Below are 16,845 nucleotides of genomic sequence, written 5' to 3'. Positions count from 1 at the left end.
ATCAAGGTTTTGTTCGGTTTTAAATTTTAATCGTTAAAATCTTCCAAACCGGAACAACCCAAAATTCCGACTTGAACCGATCCTAAGAAGATTCCAGCAGAGATGACAAAAACATATTTTTTTTTACTTCTTCTTAAGCACTGAAGCTAAAATTGATCGGGAAAAATATCATTTAATCCCCCAACTGTTGGGGTTCAAATTGAAAATTCTAAAAGAGTACTAAAATCACTAAACAAAGAGAGCTTTTCAGATATTCAGAGGAGAGTGAGTGTTACTAACAGTTTGTTAAAAGTTATGCAGGTTCAAGCTATAGATAATCCATCCTCAGACATTTTCCAAGCTGAAAGGGACCTCCATTCTAAATGGTTATTCCTCAGAGGAATTGAGGAGTCTTTTTTCAAACAGAAGTCCAGAATCAATTGGTTACACCTAGGGGACCAGAACACTACTTTCTTCTACAGAGTTGCCATGGCTAGAGCATCCTACAACTCCATCAGATCTTTATGCTTGGATAATGGTTCATCTACTTCTGACCCGGAGGAAATGAGTGATATTGCGGTCTCTCATTTCCAGCAGTTTCTTGCCCCTCAATATTTGATGCATATCAGTTCTCCTTTCTCCTGGTTTTTGGAGCTTCAAAGCTTTAACTGTTGTGAGCACCATAAATCAGTCTTATCCTCCTTTCCTACAACTGCTGAAATCACAAGGACTCTACTCAAGCTGAACCCCAACAAGTCTCCTGGGCCTGATGGGTTTACTTCTTCGTTCTTCAAAGCTGCTTGGCCAATAGTTGGTCATGAGGTGCTTTCAGCCATTCAAAGATTCTTCTCTTCAGGGTTCCTCCCAACTGCCACAAATGCAACAATTCTGACGTTAGTCCCTAAAAAACCAGAAGCTACTTCTATTTCTGATTATAGGCCAATTTCCTGCTGCAATACTACCTATAAATCAATTTCAAAGCTGCTTGTGAAAAGATTAAAGGTCATTCTCCCCGTCGTTATCCTCCCTAACCAAACAGCTTTTGTTCAAGGCAGACTACTTATTGAGAATACCCTATTGGCCTCAGAAATTGTACAAGGCTATCATAAGAATGGAGGACCAAAGAGAATAACTTTAAAGGTTGATATTGCTAAAGCTTTTGATACTATTAGGTGGGAATTCATATTCCAATGCCTACGGAGTCTCCATATTCCTGAAACTTTTTTAAGATGGCTAGAAGCTTGCATCTGTACAACATCTTTCTCTGTCTCGTTTAATGGCACTACTCATGGTTATTTCAAAAAAAAAAGAGGGCTCAGGCAAGGTGACCCTCTTTCTCCTTATCTTTTTGTCCTCTCCATGAATTGTTTGTCACTAGCTCTTAATAGAGCTGCTGTGGAAGGAAGATTCAACTACCACCCTAAATGCAAAAAGACAAGGCTTACGCACCTCTGTTTTGCCGATGATCTGCTAATCTTCTCCGATGGCTCCCTTAACTCCATAACAAATATCTTGGAAGTGTTGAAGGATTTTGAAAACAGATCTGGACTTGCTGTTAACATCGAAAAGACGTCTCTGTTCTCTGCAGGTTTAAAGCCCCATGAGTTAGAGCTAATCAAACAAGCAATGAATCTCTCAATTGGTTCACTCCCGATCAGATACCTTGGCGTTCCCCTCTGCACGAAGAAAATCTCCTTGCTGCAGTGTGTTTCTCTTATTCAGTCTATAAAATCCAAACTTCACTCTTGGACAGTCAGGTCTTTATCTTTTGCAGGAAGGTTGCAACTGCTTTCAACAGTCATTGCTGGGATTATTAACTTCTAGTCAAATGCTTTCATTCTCCCTAAAGGATGCATTTCGGAAATTAACTCCATCTCTGCTAAATTCCTTTGGAAGGGTAAAACTGAAGGGCTTACCTCTGCTAAAGTTTCTTGGGAGAATGTGTGTCGTAGCAAGGAAGAAGGGGGTCTTGGGTTGAAGGACATTTCCAGCTGGAATACTACTTCTGCACTAAAGCTGATTTGGTTGTTGTTCTTCAGGCCTGGTTCTGTTTGGGCTCACTGGTATACTACAGAGGTGTTAGATGGAAACATTAATAACTTCTGGGTTATTAATACAAAACAGAAATTCTCTTGGCTAGCTAACCAGTTGTTACAATTACGAGACTTAGCTTACCCATGGATCAAACAGTCTGTAGGTAAGGGGGAGAACTGCTACTTCTGGTCAAGCAACTGGTCTCCACTTGGAAAAATCAGAGATTACCTTTCACAAGAAGGCACTACCTGGTTCTGTTTGGGCTCACTGGTATACTACAGAGGTGTTAGATGGAAACATTAATAACTTCTGGGTTATTAATACAAAACAGAAATTCTCTTGGCTAGCTAACCAGTTGTTACAATTACGAGACTTAGCTTACCCATGGATCAAACAGTCTGTAGGTAAGGGGGAGAACTGCTACTTCTGGTCAAGCAACTGGTCTCCACTTGGAAAAATCAGAGATTACCTTTCACAAGAAGGCACTACAGAGATTACCTTTCACAAGAAGGCACTACTTCTGGTCAAGCAACTGGTCTTCCGATGTAGACGATTGTTAAGAGGCACTACCTATCCTCTCGAAACGCTTTCTCTGATCCGTCGTGCCTTCTCTGTAGTGCTAGTCCAGAATCTCGCTCTCATTTGTTCTTCGATTGTAGCTTCTCAGGTGCAATTTGGGATTTTCTCTCCAGCAAGTGCAACTACCTATCCTCTCGAAGTTGGGATACACTTCTCACCCAGCTAAGCTCATACTCTGTCTCAAAGCCAAGACGAAAACTTCTGCTAATTGCATGGCAAGCTTCGATTTATTGCATTTGGTCGGAGCGTAACAATCGTCTCCATCGGAACGCTTTCAAATCAATTGATACTTTGATTCGAGATGCAGATCTAATAATCCGGAACAGAATAGCTAGTATCTGCCTCACAAACCCTCGCCAAGCTTCTCAGATGCTTCAAATTTGGCTCTCCTAAAAATCTCAGATCATCTCTCATCATTCTCTGTTTCATCGCTTCGTCTCCTCTCTTACTCCTCGTGATTTCCGATTGATCAATTTGGGTACTTCATTTTCTTCATGGGCTAATTAACTTGGGCTTCTTTGATTCAATCTTGGTTCTATTTATTGTGTGTTTGGGCTGTTTAGCCAATTAGGCCTGATGGGCTATCAATTATAAAAAAAAAAAAAAAAAACTTTTAAATTATGGCCATTTTAAACATCAACTTCATATGTGAGCATTTAAAACATGAATTAAACGTTGACTAACGTTTGAGACATAGGAATTTGTTGACCAGACCAAAATAGACATGCCGTTATCAATCGTTAACTGCAATGAATGGCTTCTGTAGCGGTATATGTCGGCGTCCATAGACATGGTGTCATGGGAGAGAGTGGTGATCACGGTCTCGCTCTCTTCGTGGACTTTTACTAGATAAACTTGTCAGACCATCATCTCCTTTTCTTTTGGGATCTATCGAGATTCGGGTGATGTGAATCATGTTTCCATCCCCTGGAATGATCCACAAACACCTCCCAGGAAGTACTCGAACCTCAGAAAAAAAAAACTATTGAGGATGTAAGTTCACACGACGAGCCTTCATAACAAACTAATCAGAGAATCGCCTCACTATCTATATGCTAATCATCTACTACAAAATGAGGAGTTTATCCTTTTCTAGTTCTCACATGTTCTAGGAAAGAAAAGAAAAAGGAGTAAGAAAGACAAATCCAATTAGTTAGCCTTTGTACAGAATTTGTAAAACATATCCAAAATGATTTAAAACCTACAATTTTTGTCGGGCTTTAAAAAAACTGTCAAAGTACATCCTACATATAATATAAGAGATGATATTTAAGATTTATTAAAAAATGATCAAACTATTATGTATTATTCCACACTTGCTACATATTTTTTTTTTTGCTTTGAACGGAATGGTCTTTATAATAAGCTCAGATCGTGACGACAGATATAACTTAGCAACAGTTTTAAGACTTAAAAACTAACAATATGAATTCTTGTTAAAGAAAATTTCAAGCTTCTGCTATATTATATGAACTAAATTCCAAGGTAAAACATGGTGTCGAAATATAAATATCAAAAATTTGTTCATCATACAATTCACAAAATAAATAAGAGAAAAGAAAAGTGTCTTCACATGGACGGTGCATTCGCGGACGTGTCTTCACATGGACGGTGCATTCGCGGCGGTGGTCACATGTAGCTTCAATTTAGATTGGCTTACGTCTCCCGAGATTCGCTTGTCGTTGGTTGTGGCAAGCTCGTTTGGGATCCACACGCCATCGCGTCTCACTACGCACGCTCTCATCCTCCATGTCTCTCAGGTGACTTTCCAAAGCAACCTTCAAACTATTACAATATTATGAAAATAACCCTAAATGTCTTATTAGTATCAAGAAAGCCCTCATGAATCATTTGAAAGTGTTACATGTTGTTGAATGCTGATTTGAGATGCTGATCAGATGTGAACTTTGCAGGGTGACGATCCTGATTTGTTGCAGAGAGGATTTAACCCGCGGTGGTTTGTGGCTTGGAAAAAAAGAGGTATTAATCGTTTGTTGCTGGATGAGTAAGAATTGATAGAGACGTTTGATATTTATAGTAAAAAGGAATGATAAGGTTTTTGGCTCATAAATTTTTGAAAATCTTGAAGCCAAAGCCAAAACTATAGGATATATATATTAACTTGAATATCTTCTTGATTGTTAACATTATTAATGATTCACGAATTTAGGGGAAATTAGGATATTGAATAGTAGTTTATGGTTAGGATTAGATTAGATCATATTTTTTTTTGAAATTTGTTTAGCAATTAGTCGAGATTTAGAAAATATATTTCATAATTGCGATTGAATATGCCTTAAATTATATACCAAATATGTTGAATGGTTAGTTAGTATTGCATCTCTGTTTTGTGAAGATGTTAAAACCCGATTATTGATTTGTTTAAGGATTTGGGTACATTTGATTCACTCTAAACCCATTTTATAAACACGCGGATCCTAAAGTTTTAATGAAAATTTTAGACTAATTTACTTTTGTCGATTTTGATTAAGCCTTTGTTAATCCCAAAATTGAAATTGAAATTGATGACAATTTAGACTATTTTTCAATTTGTACTTCCCTTTTAATAATAAGAGGATACAATTATATGTTGGTTTGGGTTTACAAATGTGGATTAGGATTTAGATTGTACAATTAAACGAAATTAATTATATGTCGGTTTGGGTTTATAAAAGAGTGATTAGGGTTTAGATTTTACAATTAAACAAAATTCTATGTCGATTTGGGTTTATAGATGAGGTTTAGGGTTTGGATTTTACAATTAAATAAAATTATATGTCGGTTTGAGTTTATAAAAGAGTACTTAGAGTTTAGATTTTATAATTAAATAAAATTATACGGTTTGGTTTTATAAAATAGTGGAGTTTATTTTTATTTTTATTACTTCTTCTTAAGCACTGAAGTTAAAATTGCTGCTGGCTTTCCAAACTTATTGATCCTCCCAATCTCACTACTCGGAGAAAGATATGGTCGACGGAAAACGAAAATCCGACAGAAACCCAACAAATGTATCCGACAAACTTGGTCTTAAAGACCCATTACTGCGCCGTCTCTCTTCCGCCGCTGCCCTCACTCACTCCTTTCTCCAAGCCAACGATCTCTTCCTCTCACCATCACAATCTCTCCGCCTTGAATCCCTAATCTCATCTCTCCCAATCCCACCTTCCCCCTCTCCTTCCTCCGCCGTCACCACCGCCACGTGGTTCAACCGCTTCTTAACCTCCGCTACAGAAGACGACGATGATCCTCGCTGGTGTCTTTGTTTCCGGATGTCGAAATCCACCTTCTTCAATCTCTTCTCTATCCTCTCCCCTTCCTCGCTTCCTTCCTTCGCTGCCGCAATCTTCCGTCTCGCTCACGGTGCTTCTTACGAGTGTCTCGTTCACAGATTCGGGTTTGATTCCACTTCCCAAGCTTCACACTCTTTCTTCACTGTCTGCAAACTCATCAATGAGAAATTAAGTCAACAACTTGATGCTCCAAACCCCGATTTTTCGCCTAATCTGCTCCCGAATTGCTGCGGTGTTGTCGGATTCGGGAGGTTTGAGGTTAACGGAAAGCTTCTTGGTGCAAAAGGGTCAATTTTGGTTCAAGCATTGGTTGATTCCGATGGCAGATTTGTTGATATCTCAGCTGGTTGGCCAAGTACGATGAAACCAGAAGCTATTTTCAGACAGACGAAGCTTTTCTCAATTGCAGAGGAAGTTCTCAATGAAGCTCCGACCAAACTTGGGAATGGAGTATTGGTTCCTCGTTACATTTTGGGAGATTCTTGTCTTCCTTTATTGCCATGGCTTGTGACACCTTATGATTTGACTTCAAACGAGGAGGAAGAGGAGACTTTTAGAGAAGAATTTAACAATGTGGTTCACACTGGATTGCTTAGTGTTGAGATTGCCTTTGCTAAGGTTCGAGCTCGGTGGCGGATTCTTGATAAGAAATGGAAACCAGAGACAATCGAGTTTATGCCGTTTGTTCTAACTACGGGTTGCTTGTTGCATAATTTTCTTGTGGATTCTGGAGATGATGATGATTCACTGGAGGAATGTGTGAATGGTTGTGCTGCTGGTGATAATGGTGAGACGAGGAAAGATGATGGTGATGAGAAGACTCGGAGATTCGAAGGAGAAGCATATATAGAGTCGAGGAGGATCAGAGATGCTATCGCGGAGAACCTTAGCCGAGTGAGTTCACTAAGATGAAATTGAAAGCCTTGTTTGTTTTAGCCTCATGTTGTAAATTGTGGGATTCTGCTGTATTTTTTTTCTTTTGTGCACATCTGTTTTGATATGCAGTTTACGGCTTAGAAGGTGAACTAGATAATGTAATGTTGATGGTTACTGGTTTCTTGGACCCTAAAATCAATCATCGCTGTCTAAACAAAAGTAAGGATTTTGATTAATGTACATGACAAAAAAGAGGAAAGCAAAATCAATACCCAGAAAAAGGTTTAGCAGGGACATTCACTTCAATACCTGGTCAGATGAAGTTTGAATACCTGAAAAAAATTCAAATGAAGTTTGTTGTAGGAAATTGTTGATGATTCACAGGAGGAATGGGTGAATGGGGTTAATAAATGGTTCTTGGAACTTTTTTTAATGAAAACAAAAGAAACAGAAGGAGTGCACAAAAGCCAAAACCATCTATACAATAGGGTCAAACCAAATCCACAAACGCACTCGAAACCAGAGGATGATAAAATATCAATCGTCCTCCAAGAAATCATAATGAATATTGAGAAGTTAAGTCAGAGAAAACATCAGTTTTAATCGGTTCAGATCCATCGCTCTTGTTTCTGCGGTGTCTCCTTCAGACCTGCCTTACGAGCATTGGTTAGCAGAACTCTATGAGCTAACTTTCCTCTGTTTCCTATAGACAGTCTAACTCTCTCCATCCCGACATTAATGCCACCACCTCTTCTCATCGGTTGCTGCCTCGGGGAAGATTTCTTTTGCATTCTCTTTTGTATGCTTCGTCTCAGTATGCTGGTCAACGTCTTCCCATTACTTCTGTGTAGCTTGGGGCTGGTGCAGAGCACTTGGTTAGCGCCACTCTTTTCATCAGGCGAGTTTGTAATTGCTTGGCATGGTGGCATTAATGAAGATGAAGAATTTGATGGTGATGTGATTGGGATGAATGGCATTGGGGCAAGAGTCTTCCTTCTTGGAGCTGGTGGAATGCGTTTTGCGCAGATAGAAGATCTTCCAGTTCTCTTAGGTATTTGCACTTGCTCAGCCATTTCTGGATTGTTCACCTTCTCAATGAGGTCATTGTACTTGAGACCACCACCATTGGGTAAAGGAGGTAGATCATAGCTGGTGGTGCTCTCTACAAGTGGTGGTCGGGTTAGATTCACCATTTCTCTCGAAGTTGATGTGGTTGGGGCAAGAGAACTCCTTCTTGGAGCTGGAGCTGATGGAATACGTTTTGCACAGATAGAGAATCTTCCTGTTCTATTAGGTATTTGCACTTGATCAGCCATTTCTGGATTGTTCTCCTTCTCAGAGAGGTCATTATACTTGAGGCCACCACTAGGTAAAGGAGCTAGATTAATGCTGGGGGTGCTCTCCAAGAGTGGTGGGCGTGTTAGATTTACCATTTCTTTCGAACCTGATCCCAACAGTATGCTTGTCAGTGGCAGCCTCTTTGACGGGTTGTTTTCATCTCCGGCCTGCTGTTTTGTCTGCTGTTCAGCAATCTTGGTGTCTACATGTTGACGAGCCAGCTTCCTCTCTACCAATAGTTGCGATTCAAGTTCTTTAACCTAACAAAGAAAGTGATATGTGATGGTTTCAACAAGCTAAAATGTTATAATCCATGTTGTTCTTGTGGTTGTGGTGAGTATTTGTTTACCTTGTCTTGAAGGGTTTTGTTCTTAGTGTCTCGTTCCTTAATCTTTGCTTCTAAGCCGTACATCATTTCCTCCATTTTTCTAATTTGTTCGTCTTTTCCTTTCATATCTTGCTTCCATTTCTCAACCTGATATAGAATTAATACAGCTCAGAACAATACATGAATGATTCGATAAACACATGTGGACATTTAGCTTACCATTTGCTTGTATTTCAAGAGTTCAGTATTGTCTAGCTGCTTCTTTGCAGGCCCCAACTCTATCCCTCTCACTCTGCTAGCAAAATTCAGTGAGCATAGTGTTTCGCTTTGATCATTCTCGTTAGGACTGATTTGTACAAACATGAGGGTCTTTGAATCTCCTCCTGTCATATACCAGTCATTTTTAATCTTAAGCTCCATAACAGATAAACAGAATTTACAAGTGAACGTGGTTGCAGCTTCGAGAAGAAAATTAAGTACCCAGAGAATCCTGAAGCAAGTGCGTCAGTTTTGAATTTCTGCAAAGGTATTTGATCTTATCAGTAATGCAAGCCAAACATCAAGTTAGATGAAAAATGGTGACTGTAACCTTCTTTAAATGAAAATAGATGTATCATATCGACCTGAAAGGAATGTGAGAGCTTTTGTTGGCAAGAGCGAATATGACATCACCAAGAGCAGATAATGATTTGTTGATGTTTTGAGTCTCCTTGAGCCGTTCTCCTTGAACTTCTGTCTTTGCAACCCGTTCGCTTCCAGCTAAGTCAACTAACCATAGTTTGCTCTTTGTGCATTCTCCATTCAACAAATTCTCACCTTTGACCATCACGCAGTGAATGCTGTGCAAAGAAAAGAAGAGAAAATACATTCAGTTAGCTGTTCATTTTCTGCAAAAGGAGACTACTACAGATCGTTAAGCAGACCAGTGAGATCTGCTGCTGTGCTCATTAGCCGTCGTTTTCCCAACAGCCCTTGCATTACTTCCTGTTTTCAACACATCCCAAACCTCTTCTATGCTTTTCACAGGTGCTTCAACCAATCCTGGTACGTGGTGGTTTCCTTCACTCACTTGCCTTATCTCAAATCTGCAAAGAAACGAGTATGAGCTACTGTTAGTGATATCAGAAACCAATTTTCCTATAACAAGTAGTTACTTATTACAGTCCTTACTGAAACACCAAGCTATAAACAATGAGACTAAAGAACAATGGACCTTGCATGCTTAACTCCATGAAAGAGCACATCAAGGAGAAAGGTATACAAAACTTATGTAGTACCTTTTGGGTGCAGATGCACTTTGTGAAGCTGGAACCAACAAATCTCTTATCTGTTCGTTGTAAACTTCCAGGACACTGACCGAGATCTCATAATTGTAGCGGTGTTCTCGTTCTTTAATTATTCGAAACAGATTTTCCAGTGTTCTATAGTTTACACCACGGTCATGTTGAGTTCCCTCCATGGTAAAAGTTTTCCCAGTACCAGTCTGGCCATAGGCGAAGATGCAAACGTTGTATCCATCAATGACTGACATAGCAAAGGGAGCAGTATCTTCAAAAACATCAGCTGTAAAAGTATAGGAAACAACTTGAGATTTCCTAGAAGGCAAGTAGGACAGGGACAAAGGGTGATCATTGATGCCATCAATCACCTTGGGAAGCATTAGGACCAAAAACAGAATCAAACTTGAAACTTTTTTTGGGAAAACCATTTGACATGACTATGACCTCCCCATTTTTGGTTGACTCAACATCAATTCCCATTGATACTCCTGCTTCAATTTCTTCAAAGTTTAGAGGTCGACACCTGCAAAAGACCCTGATGTTACCTGTACGAAAAAATGATCACTGTAAGTTGTTAGGCTGCTAATTTTAGTCAAGGATGTCAATCTACAAGTTATATTGGATATAGACACAAACCTTTTAGTTCTAGTATCTTGTTATATAGTTCTTTCCTCTCTTTTTCTCCTGCAACAAATTTGACTTTGAGATTTTCATGCAATTCTGCGTCCTGCTTCACTGTTGAAAACAAATTTTAACGGATCAAAATCACAGACACACAATATTACTAAATCTTTAAAAGTGCTAGTTGCATATCCAAATGACAGGAAGACAAAGACTCACCCCTAGACTGGATGTGAGAACTGAACTCATTGATATCTTGGACTAGGTGTTTGTATGTTGTTGCCTCCTCCAACAGCTTAATTTGCTCCATTTTCATGATCTACAAATCCAAATTCGTTAAACTGAGGCATAAGAGTTTGCAGTTGCTGGTCGTATTTTAAGTTTGCTTCTGTATACCTTCAATTTTCTTGTCAAATCTCTTAATGAAGAGAACCATCTGCTCTTCTCTTTGACTTGTCCCTCGACAGCAAACGCTAGTTAAGAACAAGTACATATATGTCAACTTTAACGATTGCAGGAAGACGAAATATAGAGGAGAGAGATGTACATACCCAAAGAACCAACATGCATCGACTTGCGCATTAGTTCATTTTGAATCTCACGGAGAGAAGTCAATGCTTCTTCGCATTCTCTAGTCTTTCGTTGGTTCTCCTGTTTAAGTTCCTCAACCATTTTCTTCATATCCTCCATCTCTTTCCTCTGCTGCCCACAGTCACTTCTCGTCCCTTCGGTCTCTTCTTCTGTCCTGCAGTCAACATTTTCCTAAAAACAGTATGACAGTTTAACTATTTACAACTTTTGTAACCACCCCAAATTCAACTAGAAACATCAAGCTTGTGGAAGATCCCTCACTTGAGTTTGCTGGGACAAGACAGAGTCAGTTGAACCTTTAACCGCTAGCATTCCAGTTTCTTCAACATCTAAAAGAAAAAATCAGTGATCAGAGTTGTGAAAAAGTTTAGTAGAATTGTCCAGGACACAAAAAGGTTAGAAAGCAACATACAAGTAGCCGTTGCCTCTTTCCTAATAGAAATGCCACATAGAATTGCGGTTCCTGTCACGCCTTCTAATCGTATAGATAACTCTCCTTCCCGGCCTACGAGCATCCTTAGATCCTCTATCACAAGAGGTGTATTTGCTCCTACTTGCGAAAACAAATCTAGGCCGGATATGACCTGCTGCAAATGGTTTTTCAATCAAACCATAAATAATATGTGATGAATAAGAAGACAATAAAAGCTTAATTGCAGTGATGCCTTGCCTTTGCTCCTTGAATGAATATATCAAAAACTCTAACTCCTGGTGGACCCTTAGTGAACTCAATTTCAGCAAAATGCAAATCGATGAAGTAGTCCCCAGGATCCAATGACTGAAACTTGTAAGCGAAATTACCAAGTCGAGCGGTTTGATACAACAAAAGCTCATCTTCATTGCCAACAACAGCATCAGTTGTAATACTTTCACCTCCACTGAAAAACGCATCCTTCAAGAAAGTTACATCATCCACAGTCACATCCGTGCTTGTAGAACCCGAGTTAATACTTATAACAGGAGTCGTACTCTCCCGAAAGTTCACAGGTGGAGAAGGTAACTCAAAAGAAGACTCAGGAGACAACTCATAGCCAAATGTTTGACAGATTGCTGAGAACTTCACAACTTGGCTTTTACGGCCATGTCTTGTAGTAGTAGAACCATCAATTCCATTCTCTAGAGAAAGCTCAGTAGAAAATCTTCTTTTCTTAGAAAATTCTGGAGAATCTTCATAGCTACCTCTAGGTAAATCAGGTGAAGCACCACAATTTACTAGATCTGGAGATGCTAATGAAAACCCTAACACAACTTTTCCTGAAATCGAACCAAATGCTACGCCATTAATCTCAAAGAACGAAGCGATTTTGATTTCAAAAAAGAGAAAAAGAAAGGTTCGGTTACCATCTAATGCTACGGGATCACTAGATTGTTCCGTTTTCATCAAATCCGGGCTTGATTGTTCCATATCAACATCTAAATCCAAATCTAGAATCAGTAAAGCAAGAGAGAAATTAACAACTCTTCTTAATATTTTCGAATGACTTACCATTACTCAATTCGCAATTTGAATCCAGATCTACCATTGTCATAGTCCTTGAGCTCGATACTGTATCCTTTTCAGCTGCTGATAAAAAAAAAAATGTGAGCAAACTTGATTAGAACCAAACAAAAATCTTCCATAAGATTAAATCGAAAATCTCACAGCGACAGAAGCTTTCACGTCGCAAAGATGCATCAGTTGCGAGAAGTGAATCACAACAATCCTCCATTCACAGAAAAATTCGCAAGGCAAAAAGAAGAATAGAGAGAAACGAGTATGAAGATGCGAAGAGATTTCAAATTTGGGGAAGAAGAAGAAGAAGAAGAGAAGAGAGAATATTTGTGGTTTAAGGTAATAAGAATCGGATTCTATTTTTCCGTTGCGGTTATTTTAACGTTATTAGACGACCGTTGATCCTTTTTTACTACTTTGAAATTTGAAATTGATTTCCCGGGCAGCCGGGCAATGATTGACCTCCTTTTTTCGGGCAGGCTGTGTTACCGACACGTGGCTTTATAACTAAATCCAAGTGGACAAGACCGGAGATATCACTCTAATGATCTTTATTATATGAATCACAATGCAAATTCAAATTGCAATATGCGTTGAAATTGTTGAAGAAAGATTGTTTTCATATGATTGAAATATTCATATGCCAAAGATTCATTCTAGGCTAAATGTCCTAAGATAATACAATTCTCATTTCTATTTGAATATATGAATTTATCTGCATTATATTCAAATCAAGAGAAATTTAAATCTAACAAAAGAGAAGGGTGTTGTGAAAGTAAAAGTTAGCTAAACTAAAAGTCGTAAAATATAGAGAGAACAAAATGGACAAATTATTTGCAATTCTAGGAAAATAGCTAGACAAGTGAAGAAACCTCTTAACATTCTTAAAACGAGTTTCTATCAATAATGGTAAACTTATGCATCTAAAGAAAGCATTACGTTTTGAATAATAATGCTTTCTGAATAATGATGCTTTCTTTGAGAGAACGTTTCTATCAAAAATTTAGATTGCATCAGTCCCGTAACCAAGCAATCTAAATTTATGCATGTATACTTAAACTTTTGTCATTTAAATATTTAAGCTATATTATTCAGAAATTACAAGTAAAAAATTTACCACGCAAAAGACTCTTGAATATTATTTTTTATTTTTTATTTTAGAAATATTTTCTTAAAAGGGCAAAACAAAATCTCCATAATTCATATAAGTTTTAACTCTACTTTGTGCTATGTGTGAGTATTGATGTATCTCAAACTCAGGTGAGTGTCTGGATAACTTCACTTGCGTAGAATCTGCTCTTATTTTTACTTGAGAATGTGCAGTTGTCAGGTACAAAAAAAAAAAAAACAGAGTAGTTGTGATTTTTTTTTTTTAGGGTCTGAATGGTGACAGCGTATTTGGCGGTATATAAAAAGCAGGTTTTAAGTGCGGTACGGTCGTACCGCGGTACATGCGAGAAAAATATATCTGCGGGAGAAGTGCGATTTTTGTAGAATAAGCGGTAAGGAATAATCTTTGATTGGTGAAAAAATAATTTGCAGGATACATATATAAGTTTTAAAAAGTATAGTTAATATTTTTTTATATATATTTTACTTTATAGTGTATATATATATATATATATATGTGCGTTTTTAATCCAATCATGAAAATATACATCAATGTTTTAATAATTTAGTATAGTATTGAGTAATTTTGTTTAAAATTTAAACAAAAATAGTTTACATATAAGACAATTAGTTGAAAAAATGAACATATAGAGACTTTAAAATCAATATCTTACTCTAAATCAGTTTAACTAACTATAATATTATAAATTATGTAAATTCTTTTGTTTATATAAAATAACTATTCAAAAAAAATTAAAACTAGAAAAAAACTATTCAAAAAAAAAGAATAAGAAAAAACACAAATATGAGAGAGTTAGAGATAGTGTGAGTGAGAGAGAGTTTTGTTTTTGGCACATGTGCATATTTTCATAAAAAATCGAAAAAAAAAAAGAAAAAAAAACATGTATTACCCGGTGCGGTTTTAGTTAGACCACTGGGTAAACACTGCCTCTGATTTTAAAAGCGGTCCAAAGCTTTATCTGTTAGACAATTACGCGATTTGTTTTTTTTTCTTTTTTTTTCAAAAACGTCAATATATTAAAATAAGCTTGAATGGTGAATATATGTGCGTTATTCATAAAAGGCTTGAAAACCGTACCACATGTAGGTCACCATTCACAGCCTGAATATCTGGAAGTTCAAGCCCGAAGGTCCTACATCTCCCAGAAGCAGGACCCACACCAGGTTAAATTCATCTCTTTTGGAGAAGAGATCCCTTCCAACGAACGTCGAACCCAGTACCTCTACCTAGGAGATTTACCACTGGACCAACACAACATTGATAGGAAGAGTAGTTGTGATTCTTTTTTTTTTTTTTTTTTTTGAATATCGTTAATACACAAGATACTAGAAATATTGAGGATAGTTGGTCCTTGAAACCGTCTTGCTTTGCATCATTTGTCACAAAAGAAAGCTACATTTCGGTCTGATTTTCGGATCATATTTTGTTTAAACTTACACTATTTGTCATATTCTACAATCTTATTAGTTGGCTAATTAATTTGTAATACACTTAAACTTGTTAATGCCTATCATTGAAACTATAGTTTAATGGGAATTAATAATAGTTCTTCAGTTTGAACATAAGCTAAAATCAATGATTGCAGATAAAATAAATAAAAACAAAAGACTAATGTTCAAAGAAGTTTCACGGGGACTTTTCATTGGTGATTGATCGATCATATAGTATCTTCTAAGTTCGAAGGACGCGCAACACACACACACATGCATTTATCTGACTGGATGTATCAAACATTAGTGGTACGGCTTAATATAAAATCTGAACAGCTGTTAAGTGAATAATATAATAATATGAAAGTACACAACACGTCTTTGTCCTCTAACCGTACATTACATTCACTCTGGCAACTAGTAACATTCATGTGCCAGCTTATCATGTCATGGCCCGGCCATATGTTGTTCATTCTCTTCTCTTTCTTTTTCTATCATATATTAATTGATCAGCCAAGAATTAAGAGAAAAATTGTAACCTTTTTATATATAAATGTACCTTTATATCTTTAATTTTATAAACATTTTCAAGTCATGCCATTCATTTGATCTGTTTCTAACTGATTAATTTAAAATTATTTTTTTAGCCACATATTTATCTATAAATTTTAAATCCTATACATTTTATAAGAAATGAAATGTCAAAAGAATTCTTTGGTTTGCAACTGTTGCTGAATTGTTAAAATTGTCATAACATTTAAATAGCATAGAAATATGTAAAATTGATTTTCTAAATGCATTAAAGATGGTGGTTGTTTTACGCATTAAGAACACATTTTAATGGTATTTGGTCCATATAAATTTAATTTTAAAAAGAAAAATGTCCACACAAACTCTGTGGACCAAGGACCATATCAAGTATTTTATCATGAAATTATGTTTTACTTGATGCAACACGTACTATGGGTGAATTTAAATTTGATAAAATTGGTAAACGGTTATTTTATTTTAACCGTCAACTAATGGTTTTTGCGTAAATTATTAGCGTTAGATATGTGACGTATTTACAAATTAAACAAGATTAACTTCTTTTATTTTGTCACAAACAAAATTAAAATACAACTTTGTAGGTAGAAAATTGCATTTTACTTGCTGATTCTCTGCATTTCCCGAATGAAAAGATATAGAAGAATAATGAAAATATAAAAGGTAGTGAATAATGAATAAAAAACTAGTGAAATAAAAGAACTAATCTACGATGGATCCGAGCAATAATCTGAATAAAAAGCTTTGTTTCTTCCCATCTTTCTTCTTCTGATCTCTATACCGATATTGCAAAGGAGATGAACAAGAAGAGACCGAAGAAGAAGAGTCGCAAGACGAGACCGACGAGGAAGAAGATGTTGATGACGAGCCGCAATACGTCGCCGTTTCAGCTGCCTTCTTAGTGTAGTCGTAGTACTCCAGAGACAGCTTAGAGAGCCTCTCGGTGAGACAGAGGGAACAGATTCCAGGAGACTGTCTATGTTTCGTGTGCTTCTTGCATGAGAAGTTATTGTCTGAATCAGAATTTGAATCTGATCTCTTTTCTTCAGCTTTCTTTGATTTCATTGTTCTTCTTGTTCTTCTGTTGATGAGAAAATTCGCCATTGATAACTAAGAGTCTGTCGTGAGCTTTGTTCTTGAATTGAATTTGTCTTTTCTTTTTCAACATCTCGTGTTTGTATTTATAAGTGTGTCGTGTATTTAATGCAAAGCTGGTTTTAAATTTCCATGATGTTTCCGGGATCATTCACTTATTTGTTTTTTCATTTTTTAAAAGGAGATAGGCCCACAAGTTTATTTGTTTTCAAAATGTTTATTATCGAATTTAGT

The 16,845-nt window shown here is 37.1% G+C and overlaps 3 protein-coding genes and 1 long non-coding RNA gene across 8 annotated transcripts; 1 reads left to right on the top strand and 3 right to left on the bottom strand.

Annotated features, from left to right (window-relative positions):
* Positions 1-152: 152 nt before the first annotated feature.
* LOC110231002 lies at positions 153-2,864 on the bottom strand. 4 transcript variants are annotated; one of them, XR_002334098.1, is made up of 6 exons: positions 2,503-2,864; positions 2,155-2,261; positions 1,896-2,047; positions 1,642-1,822; positions 1,429-1,561; positions 153-847 (listed from the first exon to the last, which is right to left on the bottom strand). It is a non-coding gene; the product is annotated as an uncharacterized LOC110231002 (long non-coding RNA). The 4 variants fall into 4 exon arrangements; XR_002334097.1 differs by having other exon boundaries at positions 1,642-2,047; XR_002334100.1 differs by lacking the exon at positions 2,155-2,261 and having other exon boundaries at positions 1,642-2,020; positions 2,262-2,864.
* Positions 2,865-5,492: 2,628 nt separating this feature from the next.
* On the top strand, positions 5,493-6,977 carry LOC9323490 (protein ANTAGONIST OF LIKE HETEROCHROMATIN PROTEIN 1). Its single transcript, XM_021010117.1, has one exon. The coding sequence runs from the start codon at positions 5,559-5,561 to the stop codon at positions 6,792-6,794; it is 1,236 nt and encodes a 411-aa protein (XP_020865776.1). The 5' UTR covers positions 5,493-5,558; the 3' UTR covers positions 6,795-6,977.
* A 192-nt stretch (positions 6,978-7,169) lies between these two features.
* Positions 7,170-12,843, bottom strand: LOC9323489 (kinesin-like protein KIN-14Q). 2 transcript variants are annotated; one of them, XM_021036037.1, is made up of 18 exons: positions 12,559-12,843; positions 12,403-12,477; positions 12,258-12,329; positions 11,587-12,170; positions 11,329-11,500; positions 11,178-11,245; positions 10,877-11,087; positions 10,722-10,798; positions 10,545-10,644; positions 10,341-10,439; positions 10,073-10,249; positions 9,702-9,987; positions 9,348-9,509; positions 9,048-9,263; positions 8,905-8,942; positions 8,644-8,807; positions 8,446-8,571; positions 7,170-8,356 (listed from the first exon to the last, which is right to left on the bottom strand). In XM_021036037.1, exons 1-18 carry the CDS (start codon positions 12,623-12,625, stop codon positions 7,367-7,369), a joined length of 3,684 nt encoding a protein of 1,227 aa, XP_020891696.1. In that variant the 5' UTR covers positions 12,626-12,843; the 3' UTR covers positions 7,170-7,366. The 2 variants fall into 2 exon arrangements, with proteins under 2 accessions (XP_020891696.1, XP_020891695.1); XM_021036036.1 differs by having other exon boundaries at positions 12,403-12,480; positions 12,559-12,842.
* A 3,190-nt stretch (positions 12,844-16,033) lies between these two features.
* LOC9323488 (ADP-ribosylation factor-like protein 6-interacting protein 4) lies at positions 16,034-16,809 on the bottom strand. The gene has a single exon (XM_002887378.2). The coding sequence runs from the start codon at positions 16,618-16,620 to the stop codon at positions 16,219-16,221; it is 402 nt and encodes a 133-aa protein (XP_002887424.2). The 5' UTR covers positions 16,621-16,809; the 3' UTR covers positions 16,034-16,218.
* Between the last annotated feature and the right edge of the window lie 36 nt (positions 16,810-16,845).

The sequence above is a fragment of the Arabidopsis lyrata genome (assembly GCF_000004255.2).
Source record: "Arabidopsis lyrata subsp. lyrata unplaced genomic scaffold ARALYscaffold_2, whole genome shotgun sequence".
Lineage (NCBI taxonomy): Eukaryota > Viridiplantae > Streptophyta > Magnoliopsida > Brassicales > Brassicaceae > Arabidopsis > Arabidopsis lyrata.
Note: the sequence above shows the minus strand (reverse complement) of the source record. Positions and strands in the feature narration are given on the sequence as shown.

Excerpts from the sequence above, each read along its gene's own strand:
- LOC9323489 (XM_021036036.1), bottom strand. The coding sequence starts at position 12,625 with ATGGAGGATTGTTGTGATTCACTTCTCGCAACTGATGCATCTTTGCGA. Across the intron at positions 12,330-12,402 it reads AAATTGCGAATTGAGTAATG|ATGTTGATATGGAACAATCA; the intron begins GTAAGTCATTCG and ends ATTTGGATTTAG. Across the intron at positions 8,357-8,445 it reads ACAAAACCCTTCAAGACAAG|GTTAAAGAACTTGAATCGCA; the intron begins GTAAACAAATAC and ends TTTCTTTGTTAG.
- LOC9323488 (XM_002887378.2), bottom strand. The coding sequence starts at position 16,620 with ATGGCGAATTTTCTCATCAACAGAAGAACAAGAAGAACAATGAAATCA.
- LOC9323490 (XM_021010117.1), top strand. The coding sequence starts at position 5,559 with ATGGTCGACGGAAAACGAAAATCCGACAGAAACCCAACAAATGTATCC.